The sequence below is a fragment of the Coenobita brevimanus genome, chromosome 56 (genome assembly GCF_032717465.1).
Source record: "Coenobita brevimanus isolate Jiangsu-jjx chromosome 56, ASM3271746v2, whole genome shotgun sequence".
Taxonomy (NCBI): domain Eukaryota; kingdom Metazoa; phylum Arthropoda; class Malacostraca; order Decapoda; family Coenobitidae; genus Coenobita; species Coenobita brevimanus.
The window spans coordinates 35,253,037-35,263,679 of record NC_137009.1 but is presented as its reverse complement, the minus strand read 5'-3'; the positions used below and the strand labels follow the sequence as shown (position 1 = coordinate 35,263,679).

Below are 10,643 nucleotides of genomic sequence, written 5' to 3'. Positions count from 1 at the left end.
TACTATCACTACTGTACTAATACTACTCTACTACCACTACTACTCTACTACTACTCCTCTACTACCACTACAACTCTACTACCACTACTCAACCACTCTATTAATACTACTCTACTACCACTACTATCCTACCACTACTCTACCACTCTACTAATACTACTCTACTACCATTACTACTCTCCTACCACTACTCAACTACTCTACTAATACTACCCTACTACCACTACTACTCTACTACCACTACTACACTACTTCAGGTAACGCCAGACCTGAAGCCAAACGATTTTATTCAGCTGGGAGATTTGGTCGTCTGCTAAAACCTCAAATCGCGAAGTGGAATGCAAACCCTCTCTCTCTCTCTTTTTTTTTTCAATTTCTGATGCACATGACCAAATGGAACAAATCTGACCTTTCAAAATAGTTGTTGAAGGCATCCTGTAATGTAGGATGCAGGCTAACTCTATATACCTAATAACTTCAGAACTAAGGGGTTTGGATTCCACTCTGTGATTTAAGGTTTAAGCACACGACATTAAGCTGTACCTGAACATGTTACACTGTCACCATGAACCCTATAATGGTCGGGACAACTCTGCTGACAGTGAGTCCCAGGAGCCTGAATTCATATAGCCTCATCAGAAACCCCAAACAAGGGCATGATTAGAAGGCAAAAAGAAAACTGTTGCTGAAATGTCTGATTAAATACTTAAGAGAGATAATTATAGCTGATAAAAAAGGTGATCTTCCCAACCCGCGTAACATTTAAACACCAGAATCACCTTTGACTACTTTCACAAACAACGTAAATTTATTACGCTGTTTTACCACATTAAATCATCTTTGATTCATTCGTCAGAGAGAGAGAGAGAGAGAGAGAGAGAGAGAGAGAGAGAGAGAGAGAGAGAGAGAGAGAGAGGTCGTGTTGGAGAGTGTTTGGGCCATCACTCACCGACCCCATACGGCGGTGCTATGTCATCGTCTTTGGCTGGGGCTCATGCTGTTGTAGCGAATTTTAAGGAGTTGTAATTTGTCGCTAGTGTGTAGTGCTTTAGGTATGTGGTGAGTTACCTGTGTAGTGCTTTAGTGAGTGAGATAGGTCGCTACTTTAAATGTTCGATACTCATAATTGGGGATGACAGTACACTCAGTTTGGGAGAGTAAGGAGTGTATTAGCAAGATGTATTAACAAGTCATCAACACTGTATCACTCATTCACAATTGGTTCACAGGGGAATATTACATAGTGTCTGAGCAGGAACAAGGAAAGCGACTACGATTACTGAGAGAGGGGAGCATACGCAAACTCAGTAGTTTGTGAGTTAGGTAGTTATAATTGTTTTAGTGCATTCGTGGTGTGTGTGTGTGTGTGTGTGTGTGTGTGTGTGTGTGTGTGTGTGTGTGTGTGTGTGTGTGTGTGTGTGTGTGTGTGTGTGTTGCTGTCCAGACAGCCGTGGGCATGGGGGACCGGCCGCAGGCGAGAGGACCGGCTACCTGTGCCGTCGTGGTCAGGACTCTGAGGAGTGGAGTGGGCAAGGAGAGGGACGCCTGAGTTTTATGCGCCTGCCAGTTAAGCTAAGCCCTGGTGCCTTGTGCTAGGCGGGAACGAAGGTGACTGGCTTAGGCACGTCTCCACACTCAAAGCGTCGTTTGGTTGCCCTGTGATTGGCTGCGGCATGAGCGACGATTGCAGCTTGGCATGGTGGTTTTAGGAGGGCACTAGGGTCACGCAGGCCTGCTTGCCGCGGTGCCGTGTGCAAGGTGTGGAGGCAATGTGGTGATCATGAGTGGAAGTTATGTGGTGCACAGTATATGTTCGCTACACTGATATGCTGTAGTTCTATGCTGAACAGATGCTACTTCTCACTCTTCTATGTAATATACCTTACACATTCCTTTACATTTTATAACAAATAGTATAGCTAATATTTACTAAAGGGCGTGTGGCTACACCAACGAATTTATAACCACTAACTGCATGTATCTGTATCTGCTGAAGAAGGGATGTGGGAAGATCATCGCTTTCTTTTGTTGTATAAGTACTCTGTATGCATTTGCAGCAAAAAACATATTTCAGTCACCCATTCCGATTCGGAAATTCGTTGCACCCGACACAGGAGCGATTTTGTAGCACGGCAAGCGGCTGAGTGAACCGGAGAGAAGGGAGAGAGAAACGCTAAGTTAGGAAGAAAACGAATATATATAACGTTGTTGTTGCTGTGGTTCCTGGCTCATCTGGACGAGAACCCGGTGGACTGTAGGCCGAAGCGGTCCTGTGGATGGGAGAGAGGGAAGAGATTTTGAAGTACTGATGATTAGTCAATAAACAGAGGAATCCTGACCAGACTTAACGAGGATTAAATGATGAAAGGACTGTGTGAGTACATACAGATGTCATCACCATAATGTTGAGAAGCGGAATTTCCTAGTTAGATAGTACTGGAAGATCCTCAGTAACAGGGGCGTATCTAGGGTTAACAGCGCCTAGGGCAAGAATTAGCATTGCGCCTCTGATTCATGGGGGGGGGGGGGGAGGGTCGCCAGCCGCGAGCGTAGCGAGCGTTTGCAGCTTGGGGGTTTGGGGGGCGAAGAGAGTAATATGAGAGAGTAAGAGAATAATATAACGCAATGCAAACGAGAATTTTATAAGCATTTCCTTTGTATTTAACGGTACATATTTGATGAAAATATTTTTGCTCTCAGAATCATATTTTAAAAATAACGTTCTTTGCAGTGCAATAAAAGAATAATTGCACTTCTTCATTCTGTAAATCCAGGTAAAATATAAAAGTTAACAGGAAAATTAAAAAAGAACTTTCCTTGCTTTCACTGAGGCAAATTGGTCAATGGTGTGGTCAAAGTCAGTTTTTTCAGTTTCCTCTTTCTCTACACTGAGCAAAGCAAGATCACACAATCTGCCTTGACCCATGAAGGCTCTCAAGTATGAAAGTAATAGTTTTGATTTGCTGAATGACCTCTCACAGCTGGTGATGGAAATTGCAACGGTAAGCATTAACTGAAGAGCAATGCGAAGATTAAGAAATACGCTTTCATCTCCGTACAGAACAATGAATTCAAGGAGTTCTTCAGGTTTTGAGATTTTTACATTGGTCCGACTTGATAACAACATTCTGCAATCCAAAATTTCCTCATGTAGCTGGTGTCCATCAACATCGGAGCTGTACACAGTGTACAATTCCCCCAAATGTTCACACTTCTTTTTCAAGTCGTTGCTGTCGGCACTGTAGCATAAGCTCTTGACATCAAGAAGGAACCCAAACTTGGCATCAGTGTCATGCGAACGAGCAAACCTTTCATCCATTTCTCTGTGAAGGCGGTCAAGTGCTCCCTTCTTGATCCTTTCCATTTCTTCCTTGGCTGTTAAACCAGCATCTTTTGACTTCTCATCAGCCATTCGTTTCTTTAGCCTCCGACGTCTTTCATTTTCAACATTCCATTCTTGAGAGAGACGAAGTCCTTCTTTGAGTGACTCACTGACCAATACTTCTCTTTCATCATCAAAATTATCTCTAAGAGCTTTCAAATCCAGGGCAGCATCATTGAAGTTCATATTCGGATCCTGCAGCCTCTTTTGAATACGGTCAATGCGAATGAACATCTTATTCCAAAATCCTTGCAATGTCAGAAAATCAAAACTCATCACCCAGTTAAACAGCTGCCTTGCTTCACTTCTTGTTTCACTAGTCTCGTTTTCACTATCCATCATGTCCTGGAGAACTTGAAATATCTTTTCAAGGTACTTGCTAACGGGCTTCACTGTTTCCGTCCTTGCACTCCACCTGATTTCTGATTCAGACTTAACAACCACAGACACAGTGTTCTTTAACTTTTCCCAGCGCTGTGTTGAACGAGAGAAGAATACATAGACAGCTTCAGGGGTTCCAAAAAATGTAACCATTACCGCATCTTGCTTGGCTGCATGCACACCCGCTAAATTCAGTGAGTGATTGTCGCAATTCACAAACATTGCCAGGTTGTTTTTCTCACTTATTCTTTGCTGAACGCCACTTCTATGTCAGCCATCACAGCAGCATTGTCATAGCACTGTGACCGACAATCTTGTGTATCCATTTTGTCATTTTCTAGCTGTTACAAGATGACTTCAGCCAAGCTTTCAGCATCCTTGTGGCTTATCAAGATAAAACCAAGGAAAGACTTTCTAACACGGGCTATTTTTCTCTCAAAAATCAGCTTCCACATACCTCACTACTTCTGACATCTGCTCACGGTGTGCCTGATCAGGAGTAGAGTCAAAAATGAGACCATAGTACTTGGCTTTCCAAATGCTTTTAAGCAGATTCTGCCGAACAGTAGATGCCATCATGTGAATGAATTATTTCTGGATACCTGGTGAAAGATAAGACGAGGATCTTGGATGACTCTCCACATAAGTAAGGTGCTCTTTCATAACCGGGTCAAATACAGCCAGTAGTTTAAGTAAGCCAAGGAAATTTCCAACATTGGAGTTATTACCTTCCTCAAATGACTCCATGTGTCCTCGCAATTTCAGGTTCTGTGTCGCAAGGAATTTTATGCAGTGGATTCTCATCAAGATATCACGCCACTTCTGCTTTTCCTTATTAATTTGTAACTGAAGTTCATCGTCAATCATTCCTCTATTTTTAACCAAATTACTCTCCATTTCCTTCCACTGAGTGAAACACTCCCGATGATTCTTAGTGCTTTCATGAACACTCATCGTTTCAGGTGCTTTCCAATGGCTGACTCCACTTTCCTGTTCCAGTGAAGATTGGTGGTCTGTCCATGTGTAGAGAAGACAACAAAATGTTGACTTTTTAGAAGGCAAGTAGACCAGCCATGAGCGATTCACTTCCTCACCACGACCATTTCCCAACTTCCTCTTGATCAATGTTTGGTTATTGAGAGGTTATGTGTTGGTAAAAAAAAGACCCTCACTGTTGCGGAAATATTTTGAACCCAACTTTATTAGTTCTGTTCTCAACGCATCAAGCAGAATTATTTTTCCAGTATCCTTGTCGAACTTAAGAAGTCCAATGTCATGTTGTTCAATCACTTCTGATACGACAGTTCGAGGACCTTTGGCACCATCCAGACCCAGTTCATTAGGTTCATTTTTGTCAGGTTCACTCTCATCTGGTACAGTCTCTTCAATAATTTCATCACAACCCTTACCATCGTCTTTCCCCACTGACATGTCAGTGTTCTCTCTGGCAGCCTTATTCTTAGCCTTGTCATACTTCACATCCTTGTCATCTTGCGACACATTTGTACTTGATCCTTCCTTGCATCCTAACAAACTTGTAACAGGTGCAGGTGGCTCAGTGGAATGTGTAGATTCTGTCGAACTACTTGTTCCAGGCTTATCAAAGAAAGGCATGAAGAATTGGCTCGACTTCTTGGCTTCTTCTTCTTCCAACTTTCTTCTCTTTTGTCCTTCTGCTCCACTTTCTTCTTCTTCGTGAAAAAACGTTTCATGATCCTGCAAGTTACACACTGCACTGAAATCAGGAAATGGCACTCTATTAACTCGAAACCACGTCTAATCCATTAGGTTGAGGCATTGTGCTAAAGAAGTATGTAGGCTAGTGCGTCAGGTGTCTTACCACTAACCAGTGTCGCAGGAAGGATAACCAATCTGTCAGAAATGAGCTCGGAATATCAGAAAGTACATCACCCATGGCCTATGTTGTCCACATACGAGAGTGGTTGTCAGCAATAAACGTTTTCTGGCATTCGAGTTTCTCGAAAATCGTGCATGAAGTTTATGAATGCTAGTACCATCTGATTCTATAATGGGTCTTTTACGTAGTACATTAGTTCTTAAAATATTATACTATTTATTATTATATAGTTATTATTTATAAATCATCTATAATAATCATATCAGTAAATCCACCATCAAGACTCGCACATTCCTCAACAATGAACGCCGCTAATAACAGAAAACCAACTTGAGCATAGGGGTAATTTATTTATTTGTCTATACAAATTAGCTAACATGAATTCGTTACTTCAAAGGCAAATTTTACTTAAAATACATACAAGTACTTTTATTACCTTACATAAAAATAAATGAAGAATCTGGCCGCACTATGGAGTGGTACTACAACTCTGTGGCCAGGTTGTGTTAGGAAGAATACTGCCACCGTATGCCCTGCGTGTCGTAAAAGGCGACTAAAAGGGGCGGGGTGAGGGGACTAGGGACCGCCTCCTATGTTTTTTAGTTCCTAAAAAGAGGCATGCTAGAGAAAGGGATGGGGGATTGAGTTATCCCCGTACCCTGATTTTTGGGTCTATGAATGTGCGTGGATGTAGTACGATTGAGGCTAAAAGGGAGGAGATTGGGAAAATGTTTGTGAGAAGAAAGTTGGATGTGTTAGCTTTGAGTGAAACGAAGATGAAAGGGAAGGGTGAGTCTATGTTTGGAAGTGTGACTGGAAGATTGTCTGGTGTTGATAGAGGAAGGGCACGAGAAGGTGTAGCCTTGTTATTGAGTCCGGAAGTACAGCAGTGTGTGATTGAATGGAAGGAGGTGTCATCGAGACTGATGTGGGTGAAAGAGAAATTTGAACGGTAGTTGTGGGTGTTTATGAGTGCATATGGGCCTGGTAGTGAAAGGGATGAAGAAGAAAGGGAGTCTTTCTGGAATGATGTTGATGAGTGTCTGCAGAGTTTTGGAGCGAATGTGAATGTGGTAATGATGGGAGATCTGAATGCTAGAGTGGGAAATGTAGCAGTTTAGGGTGTAGTTGGTATGCAAGGTGTGCCTGGAAGAAATGAAAATGGGGAACGAATGATAGGGATGTGTGTTGAGCGAGAGATGGTGATTGGAAATACCCTGTTTGAGAAGAAAGATATTTATAAGTATACATGGGTGAGACAGGAAGGTGGAAGGGTTGTTGATAGAGCTTTGGTGGACTATGTGGTTGTGTCTAGGAATGTAATAGGAAGATTGTTGGATGTGAGAGTTCTGAGAGGGGAGGGTGGAGGAATGTCTGACCACTACCTGATGGAGGGAAAGTTAAGAGTAGGTATGAGATGGGTGAGAGCTAGGAGGGTTAGGTGTGGCAGGGAGGTTTTGAAAGTGAGTGAGTTGGATAAAAGAGAGAAAATGATAGAGTATCAGGAGAAATTGAAAGTTGAGTGGAACGCAGTGAAAGATCAGGAAAATGGCAGTGTGGAGGAGGAATGGCAGTTGTTTAAGAGTCCTGTGGTGGGGCATGCAGAAGAGGTGTGTGGTGTGAGACGTGTGGTGGTGATGTAAGAAAAGGAAGTGAATGGTGGTGCGAGAAAGTAAGTATGGCTGTGGCAGAGAAGAGACGTGCATATGAAGTGTGGCTGCAGAGGAAGGATGTGTCATATGAGAGGTATAAGGAAAAGATGAATAGGGCGAGAAGGGCTGTGCGATATGCTAAAGTGGCAGCAGATGAGAGGTGGGGTAGGCGGCTGACTGATAATTTTCAACAGAATAAGAAAATGTTTTGGAAGGAGGTGAAAAGGGTGCGAAAGGGAGGGTCGGGGAAGGAAGAGCGAGTAAAAGCAGAGGATGGAAGGATGTTAATTGAGATGGATGCAGTAAGGAAGAGATGGGCAGAGTATTTTGAAAGATTGTTAAATGTAGAGGAGGAAAGGGTGGCTGAGATTGTGGCGGATGGAAGGGTGCAAGGAATAAATGTGTTGGGAGAGTTGAATGATTCTTTGATCACGAAGGAGGAAGTGGAGATGGCAGTAAAGGAGGTGAAAACAGGGAAAGCTGCAGGTATGGATGGGTGTGCTGTGGAACGCCTGAAGGGTGGTGGAGTGACTATTGCTGACTGGTTAGTAAGATTGTTGAATGTGTGCTTTGTGAAAGGTATGGTGCCAATTGACTGGGCAAGTGCTTGTGTGGTCCCGTTGTATAAAGGCAAGGGTGATAAGTATAAATGTACTAGCTTTAGGGGTATAAGTCTGTTGAGTGTTGTAGGTAAGGTTTATGGTAGAGTGTTAATTATGAGAGTTAGAGAGAGTACAGAGGGAGTGTGAAAAGTATTTAGCGAAAGGCAAGGATGCGTTTTGGGCATTCATGGATTTAGAGAAAGCGTATGATAGAAATGAGAGGGAGGGTTTGTGGACTGTTTTAAGATTGTATGGACTTGACTGTAGGTTACTAAAAGGGGTGAAAAGTTTTTATGTAAATAATAGAGCGTGTGTAAGAGTGGGAATGCTGTGAGTGATTGGCTGTGACAGGGATGTGTGATGTCGCCTTGGTTGTTTAATATTTGTATGGATGGTGTTGTAAGAGAGGTGAATGCAAGAGTTTTAGGTGGAGGTCTGAGTCTGGTGAATGTCGATGGTGGAGAGTGGAATGTTAAGCAGCTGCTCTTTGCAGATGGTACTGCACTGGTGGCTGATTCAGAGGAGAGATTGAGACAGTTGGTAGAGGAGTTTGGAAGGGTGTGTGAAAGGAGGAAGTTGAAAGTAAATGAGAATAAGAGTAAAGTGATGAAGTGTACGAGGTTGGTAGATGGTAGGGGGATGAATATAGTTTTGAATGGTGAGTTGCTTTAGGAGGTGGAGTGTTTTAAATATTTAGGGTCGCATGTTGCTATGGATGGAAGAATAGATGCAGAAGTGAAGTTTAGAATGAATGAAGTAGGAAAGGTGCTGGGAGGAATGAAAAAAGTTTAGATGTTGTTTCCTTAGAATGGATGTAAAGAGAAGGCTGTATGAGGGTGTTGTGGTACCGAATGCTTTATATGGGGCTGAAACATGGAATGTGGGTGTAGCAGAGGGGAAAAGTCTGAATGTAATGGAGATGAGGTGTCTAAGGAGTATGTGTGGAGTGACGCGTATGGATCGAATGCGAAATGATGAAGTGGGAAGGAGAATTGGAGTTGTTCGGGAGATGGCTGGTAGAGATGAGCAGAGGGTGTTGCGATGGTTTGGGCATATGGAGAGAATGGATGATGAGCGATTGGTGAAAGAGATAACTAGATCTGATGTGAGAGGTGTAAGGCTGAGAGGGAGACCACGAATAGGATGGATGGACAGTGTAAAGAGAGCGCTGGATGTGAGAGGGATGTCTGTTGAGCAAGGAAGAGTGGCTGTGCGTGACAGAAATAAATGGAGAGAAATTGTGAATGAATAAATGATGACGCAGCCCTGAGGGGATATTCTCCCGCATTTGGTCTGATCGGCTAGTCAGGTCAGGTGCGAGTAAGGGGATGGGTCTATTATGATGTGGCAGGGGTAAACCAGCTCTGTTGTCGGGCCCTGCTGCGGATGTCACTGATTGCACTGCGCAGTTGACCCTTGTGTGGTGTGGTGCGGTGAGGATCTGTCCCTTCTCCCCTTTGGGACTAAGATGCGAATGAATGTGTTTGAATGGATGAGTAAATGGGGAGTGTGTCGTCCTGTCTCGGTTACCTCCCTTTCCTTGGGGGAAGCAGCCTAGGTATATAGGTACAATAGATAGATGTCTGGACAGATATGTAGGCGACATGCTTGATATATATTTTTGGTGTTGTGACTTTGTGAGGTTTCCTTGAGGAAATCACAAGTCCAAATTGGTGCCCCCTTCAAATGGCGCCTAGGGCACGTACGCTGCTTGCCCCACCCTAGATACGCCACTGCTCACTGCTCAGTAACTCTCGCAGTTTGGTTACGTGTCAGAGTTACCAGTTAGTCTGCTATTTGTGAGCGGAGGTATTTTGTAAAGTTATGCATTAAATATTATGCTCTTTTTGTCTATAATGTATCATTTGTGTGACTGTTAAATTATGCAATTATATCTCAGTGCATATGCTAAATAATTTAGGCTGTTATGTAGTATAGGAAAGTTCTGGATATTAAGGATGTCTCCGAGTTTGTAACTGTTGCTTTTCCGAGATAGTAGTAGATCATTCTAGTATACAGGAAGCTTATATAAGGAAGGGGAAAGGACAAGAGGAGTTTCAGTTCAGTTTTCTTCTTGTTCAGTCTCAGTTCAGTGTCAATGGAGTTAGTGAAGATTGTAGGCTATAGCTCCGACTCTTAATTGTGAAAACAGTGAAATTGGCAATCAATAAGTATAGTTAATTGAAAAATAAAGACAGTGAACATAAGAAACTAGTGTTAATTTACAACGCCTGAGCCGATCTTGTTATGCAGACCGAAAGGCTGACCACAGGAAGAACGACTCACTGGGCAACGTCCTTCCTTTACTGAACTACTGCTGTTGGAGCCTGTGGCAGTGAGGGATGTGAACGTAACAAGAGCTTTAGATGAGGGAAGTAATGGAGATAAAGTCAAGAAAGGGGTGACAATCATTAAACTCTTTAGTTATGCCTTTTCCATTCATTTTACATTTTCTTCGGGATAAATGCAAAGAAAGTTGTTTGTGAAGCGTAACTATGACGTTTTAAAACTTTCGAACTCGCACCATGCCTTAATTATCTCCCCAACACCAGTAATGGTTTGTGCCTTGCACTGTGACAAAGCACAGCAACTGCCCTGGGTAATGACGGGATCAACTATATTTTATTGCTCAGGTTCCATACAATCCCTTATTATCAGTGTTCAATTTAAGTCCCAGAGGAGTGTACCCGCAGCACAATCTTCTCAATCCCCAAGCCTAGTTCCTCTGACTTCCGCCTTATTTCTCTCACTTCTTGTGTCGTAAAGTC

General features: G+C 42.9%; 2 protein-coding genes across 2 annotated transcripts; both read right to left on the bottom strand.

The window, feature by feature from the left end:
* Positions 1-2,800: 2,800 nt before the first annotated feature.
* On the bottom strand, positions 2,801-3,916 carry LOC145401697 (uncharacterized). Its single transcript, XM_080273879.1, has one exon. The coding sequence runs from the start codon at positions 3,914-3,916 to the stop codon at positions 2,801-2,803; it is 1,116 nt and encodes a 371-aa protein (XP_080130005.1).
* A 435-nt stretch (positions 3,917-4,351) lies between these two features.
* On the bottom strand, positions 4,352-4,717 carry LOC145401696 (uncharacterized). Its single transcript, XM_080273877.1, has one exon. It carries the CDS (start codon positions 4,715-4,717, stop codon positions 4,352-4,354), a length of 366 nt encoding a protein of 121 aa, XP_080130003.1.
* Between the last annotated feature and the right edge of the window lie 5,926 nt (positions 4,718-10,643).